The 15,000-nt window shown below is 39.4% G+C and overlaps 2 protein-coding genes across 3 annotated transcripts in view; one reads left to right on the top strand and one right to left on the bottom strand.

Moving 5' to 3' along the window:
* The window catches only part of LOC138033832 (uncharacterized), a 9,457-nt gene extending 1,641 nt beyond the window's left edge, over nt 1-7,816 (bottom strand). Inside the window, exons 1-8 of the mRNA XM_068881691.1 lie at nt 7,498-7,816; nt 7,155-7,275; nt 6,392-6,464; nt 6,204-6,297; nt 5,097-5,215; nt 4,398-4,582; nt 3,175-3,251; nt 1-708 (exon numbers count right to left, since the gene is read on the bottom strand). The exon at nt 1-708 is cut by the window's left edge and continues 1,641 nt beyond it. Coding sequence (XP_068737792.1) covers nt 478-708; nt 3,175-3,251; nt 4,398-4,582; nt 5,097-5,215; nt 6,204-6,297; nt 6,392-6,464; nt 7,155-7,275; nt 7,498-7,638 — 1,041 coding nt within the window. The 5' untranslated portion in view covers nt 7,639-7,816 and the 3' untranslated portion in view covers nt 1-477. The remainder of the gene's footprint in view (nt 709-3,174; nt 3,252-4,397; nt 4,583-5,096; nt 5,216-6,203; nt 6,298-6,391; nt 6,465-7,154; nt 7,276-7,497) is intronic.
* A 59-nt stretch (nt 7,817-7,875) lies between these two features.
* LOC138033828 (F-box only protein 16-like) overlaps nt 7,876-15,000 on the top strand; it is an 8,089-nt gene continuing 964 nt past the window's right edge. The window contains exons 1-7 of one of the 2 annotated variants that reach the window (XM_068881686.1): nt 7,876-8,133; nt 8,223-8,258; nt 9,181-9,552; nt 10,351-10,538; nt 11,233-11,338; nt 11,923-12,100; nt 13,567-13,641. In XM_068881686.1, the coding sequence (XP_068737787.1) occupies nt 7,960-8,133; nt 8,223-8,258; nt 9,181-9,552; nt 10,351-10,538; nt 11,233-11,338; nt 11,923-12,100; nt 13,567-13,641 (1,129 nt within the window). In that variant the 5' untranslated portion in view covers nt 7,876-7,959. The remainder of the gene's footprint in view (nt 8,134-8,222; nt 8,259-9,180; nt 9,553-10,350; nt 10,539-11,232; nt 11,339-11,922; nt 12,101-13,566; nt 13,642-15,000) is intronic. The other variant, XM_068881687.1, reaches the window with a different exon arrangement.

Here is a 15,000-nt window from a genome sequence, read left to right as displayed (position 1 = left end):
TTAAAATACGTTGAAGTAACTATTACGATATTACCAATTACAGACGGCGAGAAATGGAATATACATAAACAAATCGTACCCTAAGGGTAAACCCTCGCATGGCAGACAAAATTCAAACCAAGAAGTGGTCGTTAAATCACTACGCAGACCGCGATTTAAAACTTGACTGCGAACTGACAGTTCGAGCAATGTAATATAACGCCTAAATATCGCGTTCAAAGTTCAGTTTCATAAAGGCGACAAGGCAATACTCTTTACAAGAAAGAGGATAAAAATGGATGCGCAGGCAACATCATCTCAAAAACCTTTAGGGATTTTCAAATTAAGTAGTGCAGAAGAAAAAATCGAGCTAAAATGATTGTTTAAACATGGTTTACTAATTGGAAGCTACCTACTTAGCCTGTGTACGGCTGCCCCTCCCCTCCGAAGAAATCACGGGGGAGGTAAAGGGGCAGCTGTACACCGGCTACTACCGACTTAACTCTGAAGTAAATCAAACCCAAGCAAGGCTTCTGATATCGAATCGCAGAGCGAGAGTAGTTTGAATGGAGCATGTTCAGCAATATAAGAAGCGTGTGGGAGGGAATCTGTTATGTAAAACCTCTCAAAGTTCACCTCGCAATCCGTGAACATTTTCCATGATTCCCTCGGGAATACGGCATGTGTGACGTAAGCACTTACCATCACTGCACCAGATGATAACAGAGCCTGCCAACAGAGCAAATTCATGATTGATTGAAGATACATGTGACGTCGCCCACTGTGCATCTCGTTCCCAGGGTCTCCATTGTCGTTATCGACAAAGAGACCCTGGGAACGAGGTTGGCCTACTTTTTACAGTCAACCCATCTATACCTTGAATTTAGGATTATCGTTAATTCTTAATTTGCTCTGAATTTACTGTTATCGTTAATTTAGAAGACTGAAAGCTTGATATGGATTATAGGAAATGGTCATATATTTTTGAAAAGACAGCCCAAAGTGTACGGACGTAGGACTCGAACCTGGGAATGTTCATTATTCACCCGTCACCTAACCACTTGACCACCACACCGCTAGCTGCTCAGGGACAGTATTTTAAACGCTATTTGATAATGTTGTATTATCACTCGGCAACAAACAACATTAAACACTGCAAAATGTCGGTTTCCAAACTCTACGACAAAGCTAAACATTTTAAAATCAAAGCATAGGCTTAAATTATTAATCTAGCTTAGGCTATTAGGCCTAATAATTTTTCAGCAGCGATATTCTATGAGGGACTTAAATAAATGTGTTTTAGAGGGTGCGGTGTCTTGATCTTCAGTGGTGAAACGGAAAGAAGCGGTTCCTATGGAATAGAAGCTCCGTGTTCAAATCCACTCCACGGATATGATTTTTTATTTCCTTATTTCCTCTGCTACCACAAGTCCTGGGACACAGTGTCCTAAATTAACGATAATAGTAACTTCAATGCAAATTAGGAATTAACGATAATCATTAATTTAGAGAGGAAATCATGTTGTTTTTATTGACGTGTCCGCCAAAGCCATATAAACTGCTGAAACAATGGGTTCCTTTTCTTCAGTGGTACCGTTGACACATTTGAATGGGTAAAGGGTTTGTAAATAGCTATCTTCCCTATACCTCACACGACACTATCACACCTGGTTATGTAATAGAAGCGCCTTTAATTTGCATGCGTAAAATGAGTGATTTATTCTCCGGCTGAGCAGAGTAACTATACGGAGATGGTTATGAAACTCGACAACTTTCTTTGTTTTCTGTTTTCGTTAGCGGTTTCGGTCCTGACCATGCACAAGTCACACCCTTTTTTCTAAAAGACAGCCAATCAAAAGTTTGGATTGTACATGGTCACGGTCAAGTTAACATGGAGCGCGATGTCACTGTTCTCGCTTTTGCAGTTTTCTGAGTTTCGTAAACCAATCCATCTATATGAACAATGGGCCGTGGGACGCAGCCCGTGTGGACAAAACAGGCGTTGAACAGCATTTGGGAGTAGAGAAATAAACTACTTGGTTAATTTTTAATCTGGGATTAGCGTTAATCGGCTTTTGAACAACCCGGCCCATGTTTAACGATGTGACGCGCCCGTGAGAAGGATGATACGGTAGTTGCTTGGCAACTCGCGAAGGGGGTGCACAGCAACGAACGAGGGGGCAACTGAATAATCTGAGTTCTTGGCAGATAAAAGGAAAGGAAAGGAACTTTATTTAAGTGTCTAGTAGATTTAGCGCTGGAGCACCAATTGGGGACGCTGTAAAGTGCGCTGCACCCCTAAACGACTTCTCTATTCTCAGGAGTTCTTGCAGCTCAATAGGTAGAGCATCCGCCCGGTGCGATGGAAACCAAACTCCTTAACTACCATTTTTCATGTCATGGTTGCAGAGGTCTCCGTTTTAATCAAATCTACATAGACTGCGACTGAAGTATTCTGCGTGTTTGGGAGACTCCAAATTTGTTTGCTATTTATCTTCTTGAGCAGGGTGGAGTTTTAACAGTTATGCAGCTGATGTAGACCTGCTATACCCACCCCACCCATACACACACAAAGGACAGCCACAACACTGGGAACTTCATCCCTTCTTTTTTCGAATAGTGTGTGGGTTCTTTATTGTTTCCCAGGGAATTTATGAACATGTTAGTCAGACAGGACCTACAGTTTATAGTCCTAAATCTCTTCACCTATTTAATGACCCGATGCTCAACCAACTGAGCCAACTGGTTGTGTGGAAAGCAAGCAAAACAAAAAAAGCCAAAATTTCTTGGATCTGTTCTGCACTAATTTGACTATCCAAAGTGAAAGCCATACCCTGCTCCCAATGTCCAGAAATGCCCAGTAATTAGATGCATGTTGATTTCAATAAGCGCCACCACTGACCAGGTGGCCATTTGCTCTTTTCCCCCAAGTTCAACATCGCTCATGAATGTCTCAGAATACAATCAATGTCACAAAGTGTCCCCCTAATGCTGCACTCAGGTGAGGATAAACTGATGCATTTTACCCTGTGCTAAAAATAATGCTTAATTTTACCCTAAAATTATTGTTAGAAATAGGTAGGAAATACTTAGACATAAATGGGACACTTGGATATCAAAATTGGGTGTGCATCTAATTATTTGCCATTTCTGGGCATAAGTAGATCACACACAAGTGTTGAATGTCTTTGTTACCTTTGCACACTGCACAAGAGTCCCTCCAGTCATTACAAGATCATCAACAATAATTACGTGATGTCCCGTCGGATCACCTAGAGGAAATCATAAAAAACTGATTTAAAAAGTTGAAGCTGCTCTTTGACATCGGACCTGTTCAAGTTCAGTCTGAGTCGTATGTGTACCAGCCTAAGGATACAAGAATTGCTGGATGACTTTAAAATGAAACATAAAAATCAATGAATATTTCTTATCAAGCAGTTCACAATGTTCTGATTCCTTGTAATGCTCAAAACATATATTTAGGGTGTCTGAAATGTCTGAAGTGACAGCAAATGGCATTGCATTTAAGAGGAGCTGAAAGCGTGTGCCTATTAACTTTTTTCTGGAAAAGAAGTGTTGACAATTGACCCCTTGGAACTTGGAACTTGGAAGGAGGGTTGTGGGTTCGAATCCCACCTGGGGCTCAGATTTTTCCGAGTTCCCAATGGGTTCAATTGTCAACATTTGTCAACATGTCATTAATATGTGTACATCATTCTCACAGTTGCTCACTTGGGTGGATGGTTGGCCACGTCTCAGATATGCTTTAAGGTGGCTGCGCAATACAGTTATGAGTTATGCTGTCAGTCATTATCTGACTCTGTAGCTACCTGATGCAGCTCATAGTTAGTAGAGGGAAATGGTTAGGAAACCCGGCAACTTCAAAGGACAAAGTTATTGTTCGGGTTTTTCAATGTCACGTGACGATGACCGTGCACACACAAATCCAAGATACATGTAGCATCATCTGGTACATGAAGTTGCAATGTATGGTGAATTTTTAAGCGTTTCTTATTGTTAAAATAGTGTTTTAACACTAAGTTAAGCACCAGATACCTGGTGATAACTGTGCTGTGGTTGGATGTAGATTGTGCCAAAGATCCAAGGGAATAAGCAATTGGGAGCTTTCTGCTCCAAGGAACTAACTATGTGCAGCTCAAGTCAAAGACCCACATTTCACCAATCTCCAGTAGCTCAGTGGTAAGAGCATCCAACTAGATCACAGTGGGTCATGGGTTTGAAACCCATCTGGGGCTCAGATTTTGCTGAGTTCCCAATGGGTTCAATTATCAACATTTTATTAATATGTGTGCATCATTCTCACAGTTGCTCACTTTTTTGGAAAAGAGTTCAGCATATCCAAATGGAGAGTGCCCTTCATACATGATTTACCATTATCTTAGACATGAAAATTTTACCATCTTTGACTGTGATAATCCTCTTGTCTTTATCCCTCATCTTCGTGCAAGTGATTGTGGGAAATGTTGTGAACATATTGTGAAATCTCTTAAATGCGCCTTCATCTGGAAATGCAATGCTTACAGCAGTCTCTTGGTTCAGCATACTGATTTCACGAAGGAGTAATGGTACGGCTGTTTCCAATCTGCAAGGAGAAGAACAAATGAAAGTAATTATATAACGAAATGAGGGTTTTTAATATAAATTTTCACCTTAAATGTATCTTTGTGGGACTTTCTTAAGAACATTGAAAAGTACAATTTATTTCAGGAGAGATGCTGTGCAGTTTGCTTTCTTGATATCCCTTATTCTTTCCTCTTCAAACATTATTAATTTTGTTATAGATGTAACCAGTGGAATCAGTTGAAAGATAAGTGGCCATCAGTGCAGAAAATCTTTGGCTGCACAAACACTCAGGGTCTAAAAAGAACTGAGAAGAAAGGGCAGCTATTGTAATGCCATCCAGAAATGGTCTGAGTCATTCATGACTGTCTTCTCAGATGAGGACAATTTCCCATCTCACAAAGGCAAAGACCATAATGTACCATGACAGACATCAAAGACTCCACACAATGTTTGCTCAGAGCACTGAAGTCCATATTTGTGGTCAGATCTGCGGGATCCCAGTGAATCAAGCTAATTTTCAATTTAGATGTTACCTAGGTATTACATTGTCGCTAAAGTAGAACCGTTCTTGTAGAGCATGGATATCAAAAACCATAATCTGGGATGGACCTCTTGCTGTGAGTGGAATGGTGGAAAGTAACATTGCCAGCGTCTAAAATTACAGAAAAATTTTTTAAAAAAAATAATCATAACAGAAATAATACTTAAAACGGATTTAAATTACTGGGGGGAAAGTGCTGCACATCTGTAACCCACATCTGCAAACATTATACAAAAATTTGGTTTTATCAACGGAGTTGATAATGTAAATTGGCCACCGTACAGAGATTCTAAAAGCTACTAGAATCTAGCTTTTAGAATTCTAGAATTCTAAAATTCTAGCTTTTAGAATCTCTGTAAGGTGGCCAATTTACATTATCAACTCCATTGATAAAACCAAATTTTTGTATACTACTTCCCCACCGACGCAGCATCACAGTTTCTTTAGAAACTACCCCTTCATTCACCTGCAAACATTAGACTTTGTACTCTTCTGGGATGAAAAAGATGATAACCTGTAGGACCATTGTCTCAACAAATTGTTGAATAACTCTGCTGGATGTTTTTGAAAGAGCTCACATACTGTTCACAAAGAGGAGAGCAAAGAGGAGAGGAGAGGAACAAAGAAGAGAGAATTCATGGTGTCATTGTCTGGTCTTAGCTGGGGAAGAGACATTAAGCCAGTTGCTCTGGTGTATGACCTTCGATCTCTGCCATGGTCAAGTCCTAACTAAAGTACATGTAGATCATAATCCTAATTCTACCGATCCAAAAATGACCTCTTCTTTACTGTTCTTGAACTTTTAAGGGGGCCACATCTCTCTTCTGTAACATATTTTCCCCCATCCTCTTTAGCTGCACTAAAGTCAACTGAAAAGAACTACAGTCCCAGACATAATTGTTGGGACACTTCTGCTTCTTCCTTCCCTCTCGATGTTGGTGTGAAAGATTTGGTGACTGAACTGCAATAAACAACATTGAGAAGGGCACGGAACGTATGAGAAGGGAATAGAGGATGTTGGCATGAAGTGTCCCAACTATTTATGTCTGAGGCTGTTAATAAGCTTTCAAATCCTTTCAGTGGCTTTGCCATGCAATACCTTTGCTGTAGCGACTCGTCCTTCAATTTCTTCTCTTTCCATTGTGCCAGTTGGAAAGTACGGTATGATCGCAGTAAAAGATCTAGCTAATAATCTAAAAGGAAAGGAAGAACAAACATCACTAAAGTTTCTGAAGACAAGAAACCTTACTGGCTCTAAGGTTAAAAGCAAGTTTACTGTAAACTTACCGTGGTATTTTATAAATAACTGACAACTGTTCAAACACAACTTCAGGTGAATGGAAGCTGGCCAAAAAGATGACTGTAATATGAAAAAATATAGAAGAAAATGAACGTGACTAGAGGTCAATACAGAGGTTTGCTATCATTTTGGGGGAAAATCAAGCAAACCTAAAATTTTGTCAATGTTTTGTAAATGTTATTCTTTTTATTGCTGCTTTATTAAGTTTCACATCAAGGTTCACGCTCTAATAAGGGCTCTCTATAGCGACAATCGATTTACTAAGAGCTCTACCAATTGGATAGACTGTCAATCAAATAAAATCAAGTCTTTCTTCAGGTACCGGGAGGCATTGTATTTTTGGTCACTTGAGATTAGTCTTTATTTGGAGTTGTTTTGTTTGCAGTCTCTTGCTTATTTTGTTTTAAGTAATCTCTGCTCTAGTGCCTGCAGCAGGAACCATAAAATCACATTAAAACAGAACAAATAATATTGGGACACATTAGGAAGGCAAGTTCTATTCCCACTGTACCTACCAAGCCACCCCGGCCCCCCCCCCCCCCCCCTCCCCTACACAAAAGGAATAACAACCTCACTTAACCTCACTTAACTGGGCAATCAAACTTGGCCAAGTAAACAAGTTTAGTTTTTGTTTAGGGGAGTTTCAATAGACCTGATGCCCTTTGTTAATAACAAAACAGTCGTTTGTTGGACACAGTTTTTGGTATTTTGTTTGTGCTTAAGTTATTGGGCAAAATAATCAATGCTCACCATCTCTCCCTGCACAATCTTGTTTGACATTTTCAATGAACAGGTTTGGCCAGCCATCTGGAAAATGTTCCCAGGACACAGATCTGAGCTCAACACTTTGTTGATATTGAAGAAGTCCTTTCTAAAGAAAAGAAAATAATAATGTGCAAGTCTTACTGAAAAGCTGTAAATGTAATTGTAAAGAACAGGGCCCTCTGCTATCTTCATGATCAGCCACAACGCATTATTTGATTGGTCTTGAAGGTGTTCAATGTGATCTGCATTGTGACCACATCATGTTGTGTCACGCAGACATTGATCATCAAAGAAACTGATATTAAAAAAATATTAAATAAAAACCTACCTGAGTGACAATGGGTGGCTTGAGAGCATGGCTGCATCTTTCACAGATACTTTCTGCTAACTTAATCATTGATTTGTGATAGAACAAGACTGCTGGAGGCCGAGCAACGTACGTGGCCCTTTCAAGTGAAACGTCCGCCATATTTGTTTTCAAAAATAAGAGACGGTGGGAAACTGGTTCGAGTGAATAATTGAGGCACAAGATGTCAGTAAAAATGTAAAAAAATGTAGAAAAAACAAAAGAATGTTGTGTGAAATATCCACAACTTAAGATGTTAAGAAACTAAGATATAGGATATTTACTAAAGTATTTTTAAGTAAATGGTGCAAAGAAAAAGGTGTTTTGCATACCTGAGCCTTATATAGCAATGGTCAGCGGATTCAAGAAAAGAGAACCTTTCAACAGTCTATTCAATGAAGTTGAGGTTATTTGTATAATACGCATACTTTCTTTCCTTACAACATGTCAGTAAGGGCTATAGACTTTACCTCTAGTGCTTATGCTAAAACTAAGAGCTTTAAGGCAAAGGAAAATTTAACATCGGCGTCAAAGATCAAGGAGAGACGAAGCTCTGAAAATCAGCTGTCTGGAGTGAAAAGTTCGTGGACTCCGCTAAAACAAGATTTAAATGAGAAGGTTTCGTTTTGATCTGGTTGGTTTTTGGTCTGTTATTGTTGAATGTCAAAGGATCACTGAAAGCTGTGCTTTGTGCTTTGCATTTGCAGCTATTTGACGAGAGGAAGGAACTTGTCAGCAACTGGGTAATTGTTAACTTGTCACCTAATTAATTGGGCAATTAACGGGTTGTAGGCAATCATAAGTGAAGAGACGGCATCGCATCATAACAGTAATAATCCTAAATGTATCAGTCACTAGCTATGGGTCTTTTCACCTTTTTCTTACTTGAGTTACGAGGCCAAATTGATACAAGCATGAATCACAACTGACTATTAAATTGCACCACAGTCGAACGACTTGATAAATTACAACAGTAAGATCGTTCAGGTGAGAATAGTCTAGAGGGTGTGTTGCTGCATTGGTTGATGTTGGTGACTGGGTGGAAGCAATTCGCAGAGTCAAATCACTCTGAAGATGACATCTGTTATGGTTGTTGAAATGTCAGTCAATCTGAGCGATGACTGACATGACTTTCCATCTCAGGACTAATCTCATCGTTTTTTGATATGACTATTTTAAAACCAAAACTGGAAACTAACCCCATCAGCAAATTGATGCAAAGAGGGAGATGAATATATTTGAAACAAATCTGTATGCTCTTCTCGTAAAACATAAAGGCTTTAGCATGAAAAAGAATTCATGTACATGTCTGTATCCAACCAAGATCATCTTGCACCTCACTGCCATTCATAGTACAGGCGAGCAAGATAGGCTTTGCAGAAATCATGTCAAGTCTTTTAAGTTGCCGCAGCCCAAGTTTCTGGACTATTCACTCTGGTCAAACCGGTTTAGGTGGCACACACATCACATTTTTGACAAGGCGAAGGTCAAAATAGTAAGTCTTCAGCACGAAAATCAATATGGCATCTAGGAGTGCGATCGAGACTTGGCCTGGGTTTAACAGTCTCCAAGCAATGGCTTAGGCATACTCGATAAAGACTTAACACAATTTCTGCAGAGTCCTTTCTTTCTTGTCAAGTTAAGAAATGCTCTGCTGGCATTTAGTTTGACAGGTGGTCAGATGTCCAAAGAAGAACTATTTTAGAGATACTTTTATCAAAATGCAAGAATTCCCAGTTGCAATATACATTCTCTTTGATTGATGACAAGATACCAATCACTCATGTAGACTTTACAAGGAAACTCCCACGAGTGATAACAGTTTACATTTTGTCATTTCTTGATCCTCGGAGTCTTTGCCGCTGTGCACAAGTCTGTTGGTTTTGGAAATATTTGTCAGAACTGGACCAAATCTGGATGCCAAAGTGTTTTAAGTTTGGATGGATCTTACCATTTGTTCCAACTCCGTTTGAGCAGGGTGTGTGGAAGAGACATTATTTAGAATGTGTGATGGGATTACAATACATTAGACCAAAGGTAGGTTTGATGACAGTTTAGTGACAGGCAGGTAACGAGGTCATGTTTTTCTGTTGGGATACGCTTTTTCAGGAGTCTATCGGGCAACAACTTGGCTCAAGTGGTTGAACTTCCCCATTAAACTGTTTTCAAGCCAAAGGTTAAATTTTAATCGTAATCAGACTTTTCTGAATAGTTTTTCTCTGGATAATCGTAAGCAGACTTCTTTTCATTGCCAAGCACGGATGTTTTCCAACAGTATTTGAAATGCAACAACAGTTGCATTTCAAATACAGTAATACTTAATTGACCACTCCCCATAGGGGCTTTTCAGAGCCAATGAAACACAATTACGACAGAACAGAACATTCAACAACAACTGTTAAGAATCCCAACTGGCCAGAGGCAAACCAGTTGGCTGTTTACAAGTGCAGCTGAGACGTTGAACAAGGGATTACCGGGAACAAATGCAATCAGTGGTTAGAACGTGTCTTGAACCCTGGATCCTCAGATCTCAAGGCAAGCGCCGTAACCACTGGGCCTCACTGCCTCAAATTTGAATGGCGTGGTACTGTAGAGCTTGTAGCCAAGTTGGACACTTGGTCTGTGTCAGGAACCTACAGACAAAAAACCTACCGTAGCTCTCCCAGAGTTCTTGCAGCTCAATGGGTTGTGCATCTGACTGATGCTACAGAAGCCTTACTTTTGAATCCTGACTAGGACTCCGATTTTTGCCCATATTACCAAGCCACCAGCTTATCAGACAATAATATTAATAAATTCTTTAACAAAATTTCTCATTTTTTCGAACTATTTTAGTCTCCTCCAGGATCTCCAAACAGCCCAGTAGAAAAAACAATATCCCGCAGTCAAAGCAATGGCACTTTATTCAAAAAGACCAATAAAAAGTCATCAGTCCATGAGATTCCACCCTGGAGGGGTCCTGATCCACACCCCAATGACATCAAGAGAAAGTTATCAAATGAAGGTCATATTGGAGGGTGCAGGTAAAAAAGGAAGGAAAATACCGTTAGCATTAATTTTAGGAGACATTGTCCAGAGAGAACTTATTATTAATAGATAGTTTTCAACCAACCTCTTGACACCAAGGTGACAATGGTACATGTACTAATTTATGTACAATTGCTGGTGGACGAACAAAAGAAGCTAAAGAAAGATCTTTTGTTTTTGTCTACCAACATGGTGGCAATGATGTAAGGTGAAAACCACCTATTTGTTACACAGACATGGATGATCATCATCTATCAGTAAATATGCAAGCAGCAGAGCGGAACAAAGGGCTTTGCAGTTACAAAAGTGGTAATAGACAAGTTTTGTAGGCTAAGATCTAATGAATGAGGGTGAGAAATGAGTGCTAGTTACTGTAATCATAATGTTCAGTCTTGCATTCTTAATTGTGGATTGGGACTGTTGCGCATGTTAGGTATCTTTTCACATTAAAATATATTTTTAATATTCCTCTGCTTTAATAAACATTAATAAGGTGGTTTCAATTGTGCAAGAAGACAAGAACAGAGTCCAGATCCAGGGAAATTATTTGCTGGGCTTTCCATGGAAAGCAAACAAAATGGAAGACTATTACACTTAATCTCCACTCTGTTGTTTTGTTCTTGCATGATTCCATACTTGCAAGATATTTTCATCAAAATTGCTGTTTGATGTTTATTTTATCAAATTCAGACGCTGTCACATGTCGACACATACAGAGAATAACGACAAGCATGAACAGACACCCAAGAAGGGAACTGCAACAAAATCAACAAAACCCAGAATACGACCCGCTTCTGTAAGTTGAAAATGAAGGAAAAAACTTTGCATGCATTGATCTCACAGGTAATTATGGAGGTTTCAAGTGCGCGATTCTTGCAAATCAGTTAGTGGTAATGAACTAATAAACAAATAAATAGATAAATAAAAGGTACAGTAGTTTACAATGATGTCAGGGAAGGCGCAGCATCAACTGCTTCAGATGATGAGATGTTCCACTCTCATATTGTTCTAGTAAATTATAAAAATTTATGGTAGTCAGTATGTGCAAACAGGACCTCGTAACCTTTTAGTATTCAGTGGTAGACCATTTTATAGCCATGCCCTCATGCCCTCATTGTTTTGAGGGCAAGAGTTTGAAGCAAATTTTAACTTGACAGTTATTTGCACATTTTGAGATAACTAGAACAATAGGTCTATGGGAAAGAGCTACGAAATACACATTCAAGGGATTACATATCTTTCTGCAAGAAACTGATGTTCTGGTTAAGACAGTTGTCACATGAAAATTTGTGAGCAAGTGGGTGAAGGAGCGTCATCTGCAATATGCTCACCGCCCTCTGTCATAGAGGGGATGATTTTCATGCTATATATCATTTTCAGGCACATTTTGCCCCAGAATCAGATCAAGCTGGAACAAAATTTAACACCAGAACAGGCCGACCTGATTGGGCCATACAGTCGTCCATTTCGCCTGTCAGGGCAACACGACCCCCACCCTCTGAAATAAAACCTTCAGCACAAACCCTTGGAAACTCGAGAGGAGTGAGAGATCCACCTGGCAAGTATATTTAATTGATTATCATTGTTGGAGACTGAACATCCTCGGAAAATATCATTGCAAAGATGCTCAGATTATTGCAGCCTGTTTCACATGTTAAATGTCTGCTGACTGCCCTGGAACAGACCTAATCGGCTAACTCTATATTGTACCCAATTCAAATCTCCCAGGATTAAGAGTCTATTTGTATTGTATTTGCATGATAATGTATCATTCATATTTAAATGATATGGAAATATCTGGAACAAAATGTTTTATTTCCAATGGGTTTCTATTGGGCACAACGTTGAGTTAGCCGATTACTCTTTCTTAGAGGTATAAGGGGCATTGAAATAATTATTAGTAGAGAAAGGTGAAAAATTGTTGTTGTGTACTCATGTCATTCACATAACCTCAAATTTGTCCATTTCACGTTCTTATTTTGATGACGACGATGATGATGGCAAACAAATGTTCCAAAACAAGTGCAGGCGTGCAGAGCCCTTGTTTTTGCGCATTCTCTTCTTCGTCAACTTCATTGTTGCTTTACGCCCCTATTGTCATCATCACCACAAAATCATCAATACCTCTTTTTAAAAAATTAGTAAATAGAAAATTAAATTTTAAAAAAAATCATTCATTTTGATTGGTTACTCAGACACATAATTGTACCAAATACCATGAGTTCACTAATATCTCCGAACATCCCCCGCCCTCTCATGGTGCATACCTGATACAACACAAGGACGACCTGACCACTGACCATATTGTTAAACATATAATTAGGGTTTGGATTTCTACTGAATGGTCATGAGAAGCTGCTGTTTGAAAGGGATCTGTTACATAAGATAATGAATGAAGTGTTGATTGCTGCCGCAGTGACCGAGCCTGAAACGAACGAACGAACAATGCAGCTCTCTAATCGGGAGAAGAACCCATCTTTCCTCAAAATGCAAGGGATTGTGCTCAAAGGCGCAAGGAATTGTGGTTATGCGCGAATGGAGGAATTAAGATTCACTGTATGATCATTAGAGCCCTGTTTCACTGTATAAATGCAACAAACAATTAAATTCAAAATGCTGTGTTTTCCAAAAGAAAGACGTCACGGAACTGGAAACTTGAAAAAAGATTTATTTCTAGGTCATCTCCAACCTTCTTTAGATAGAACTTCAGAAAACCTTGTGATCAGTTTGATTTTAGATTTTGATAGCGTCACTGTGAAAACTATCAATTGTTTTCCGTTGTCTCTGGAGTGGGGTCCAGAAGTATATCGGTCATGAGGTCCAGTTGGGGAATCATCAAGCCTCCTTTGGGGGTTCACCCTGTTGAAAGCTGCCTTCAATTCCAAGCTCGAAACCGTCATTAAATTCCTGCGAGCAAAATTGAACATAGCCCTTCCACTTGGCAGCATTTCTACCGTTTAGTAAACTAGTTCTTAAGCGCTATTTTTATTCCCATGTAATCCATCGAAGTGTTCGTCTTTATAGAAATGGCAACAAGGACAGAAAACTCCAACCGGGGGAAAGATCTCATTGATATACCCACCACGAGTCCCCTACACTGTAGGTAAAACTCTCATTTTGCAGTGCCCATTTCAGTGATTAGGTCTAAACTTATCTTTATTTATTATTTATCTTATTGCTATAGCAATATATAGTTCTAGAAACTGATTTAGAATGGTCATTTTTTTATGGTTGGTGTGTATATCCATGAGATCCTTGCCCCGACTGGGGGCCTGTTTCTCAAAAGCTCCGAAAAGCGATTCTTTAAACTAAAAGCTGCTTATTATGAAAAATGGATCTTTGAACATGTTCCAATAACTTAGAAAACAAAACAATTGTGAAGTTTTATGACTTGAAACACTTTCCTTTTGAAGCGTTTTATGCCAACCGAAATACACCCGAAAAGTCTTGGGACCCCTGGGGGTGGGAACTGAAACCATGATTATATTAACTGTAGAGCAACGGTGATCTAATCCGGATGTTGTGGGTTCAGTTCCACCCTGGTCAGATTTTTCTTTTACTTCACTTTTCTTTTATTGGGCTACCTCACAAAGTTATAGTGCACAGTGTCAGTGGTCGTACAGTTTAGAATTACTTACATTAACAGCGGTTTTCAAATGACTGTCGAAATTACCTGACTGCAATTGTTTCACTTAGTAAGAATCTCGTGACAGTTTATCAACCAATGAGAGGTAAAACCAAAATCAATCGCGACAAGCACGCGCGATTTTTCCCGTGCTTTGAGCAAGTTACATGGAATTGCTAGGAATTTGGATTGGTTAATTGCGCTGTCTGCGCCTGCTGTGATTGGTCGAAGTAATTACTTTGGTATTTGCTTTACGACACTCAATTGAAAACTGCTCTATGATACTACGGAGTCTTAAAAGGCTCCAGGGTTAGTAGACAAGTCAATAATAGATTGAGGTAGCCACTGTTTGTAGTAAGAAACTGCATTTATATAAATTGGTACGAGCTGAGAGTGGAATGTAGTGCTCACAATTTCCTGATGGTTTTCTTGAGTGATTCCAGGAAGTGAAAGGCAGCTAGATTATTTAAGCCTTCATTGAAGAAAATTACTATATCCATTTGCCTACGAAGCTTTAAAGGTGTTCAGCCAAGTTTACCCAACATCACTGACATAGAGGAAAGGAAAAAACGGTCTTTGTCCTTGTGTAGGCCCACTTCCGGTACTAGGTAGAGCTAACTCTCGGATGGAATACGTGAGAATAATGGATAGTACTTAAAAATTACACTTCAGTAGACGTTGAAATATAAGAGCTGCACAGCCCAAAAAAAACAAACACGTACCCTTTCTCATTATCTGTCAAATATAGTCAGGGGAGGGGGGGGGGGGGCAGACAACTCTCTCCCACTTGCCTGTTGGGGACAATAATCAGAGAGCTAGCGGTGGATAATAAT

The sequence above is a fragment of the Montipora capricornis genome, chromosome 14, assembly GCF_036669925.1.
Source record: "Montipora capricornis isolate CH-2021 chromosome 14, ASM3666992v2, whole genome shotgun sequence".
NCBI classification, from domain to species: Eukaryota; Metazoa; Cnidaria; class Anthozoa; order Scleractinia; family Acroporidae; genus Montipora; species Montipora capricornis.
The sequence above is the reverse complement of the archived record's forward strand: the minus strand, read 5'-3'. Positions and strand labels throughout refer to the sequence as shown.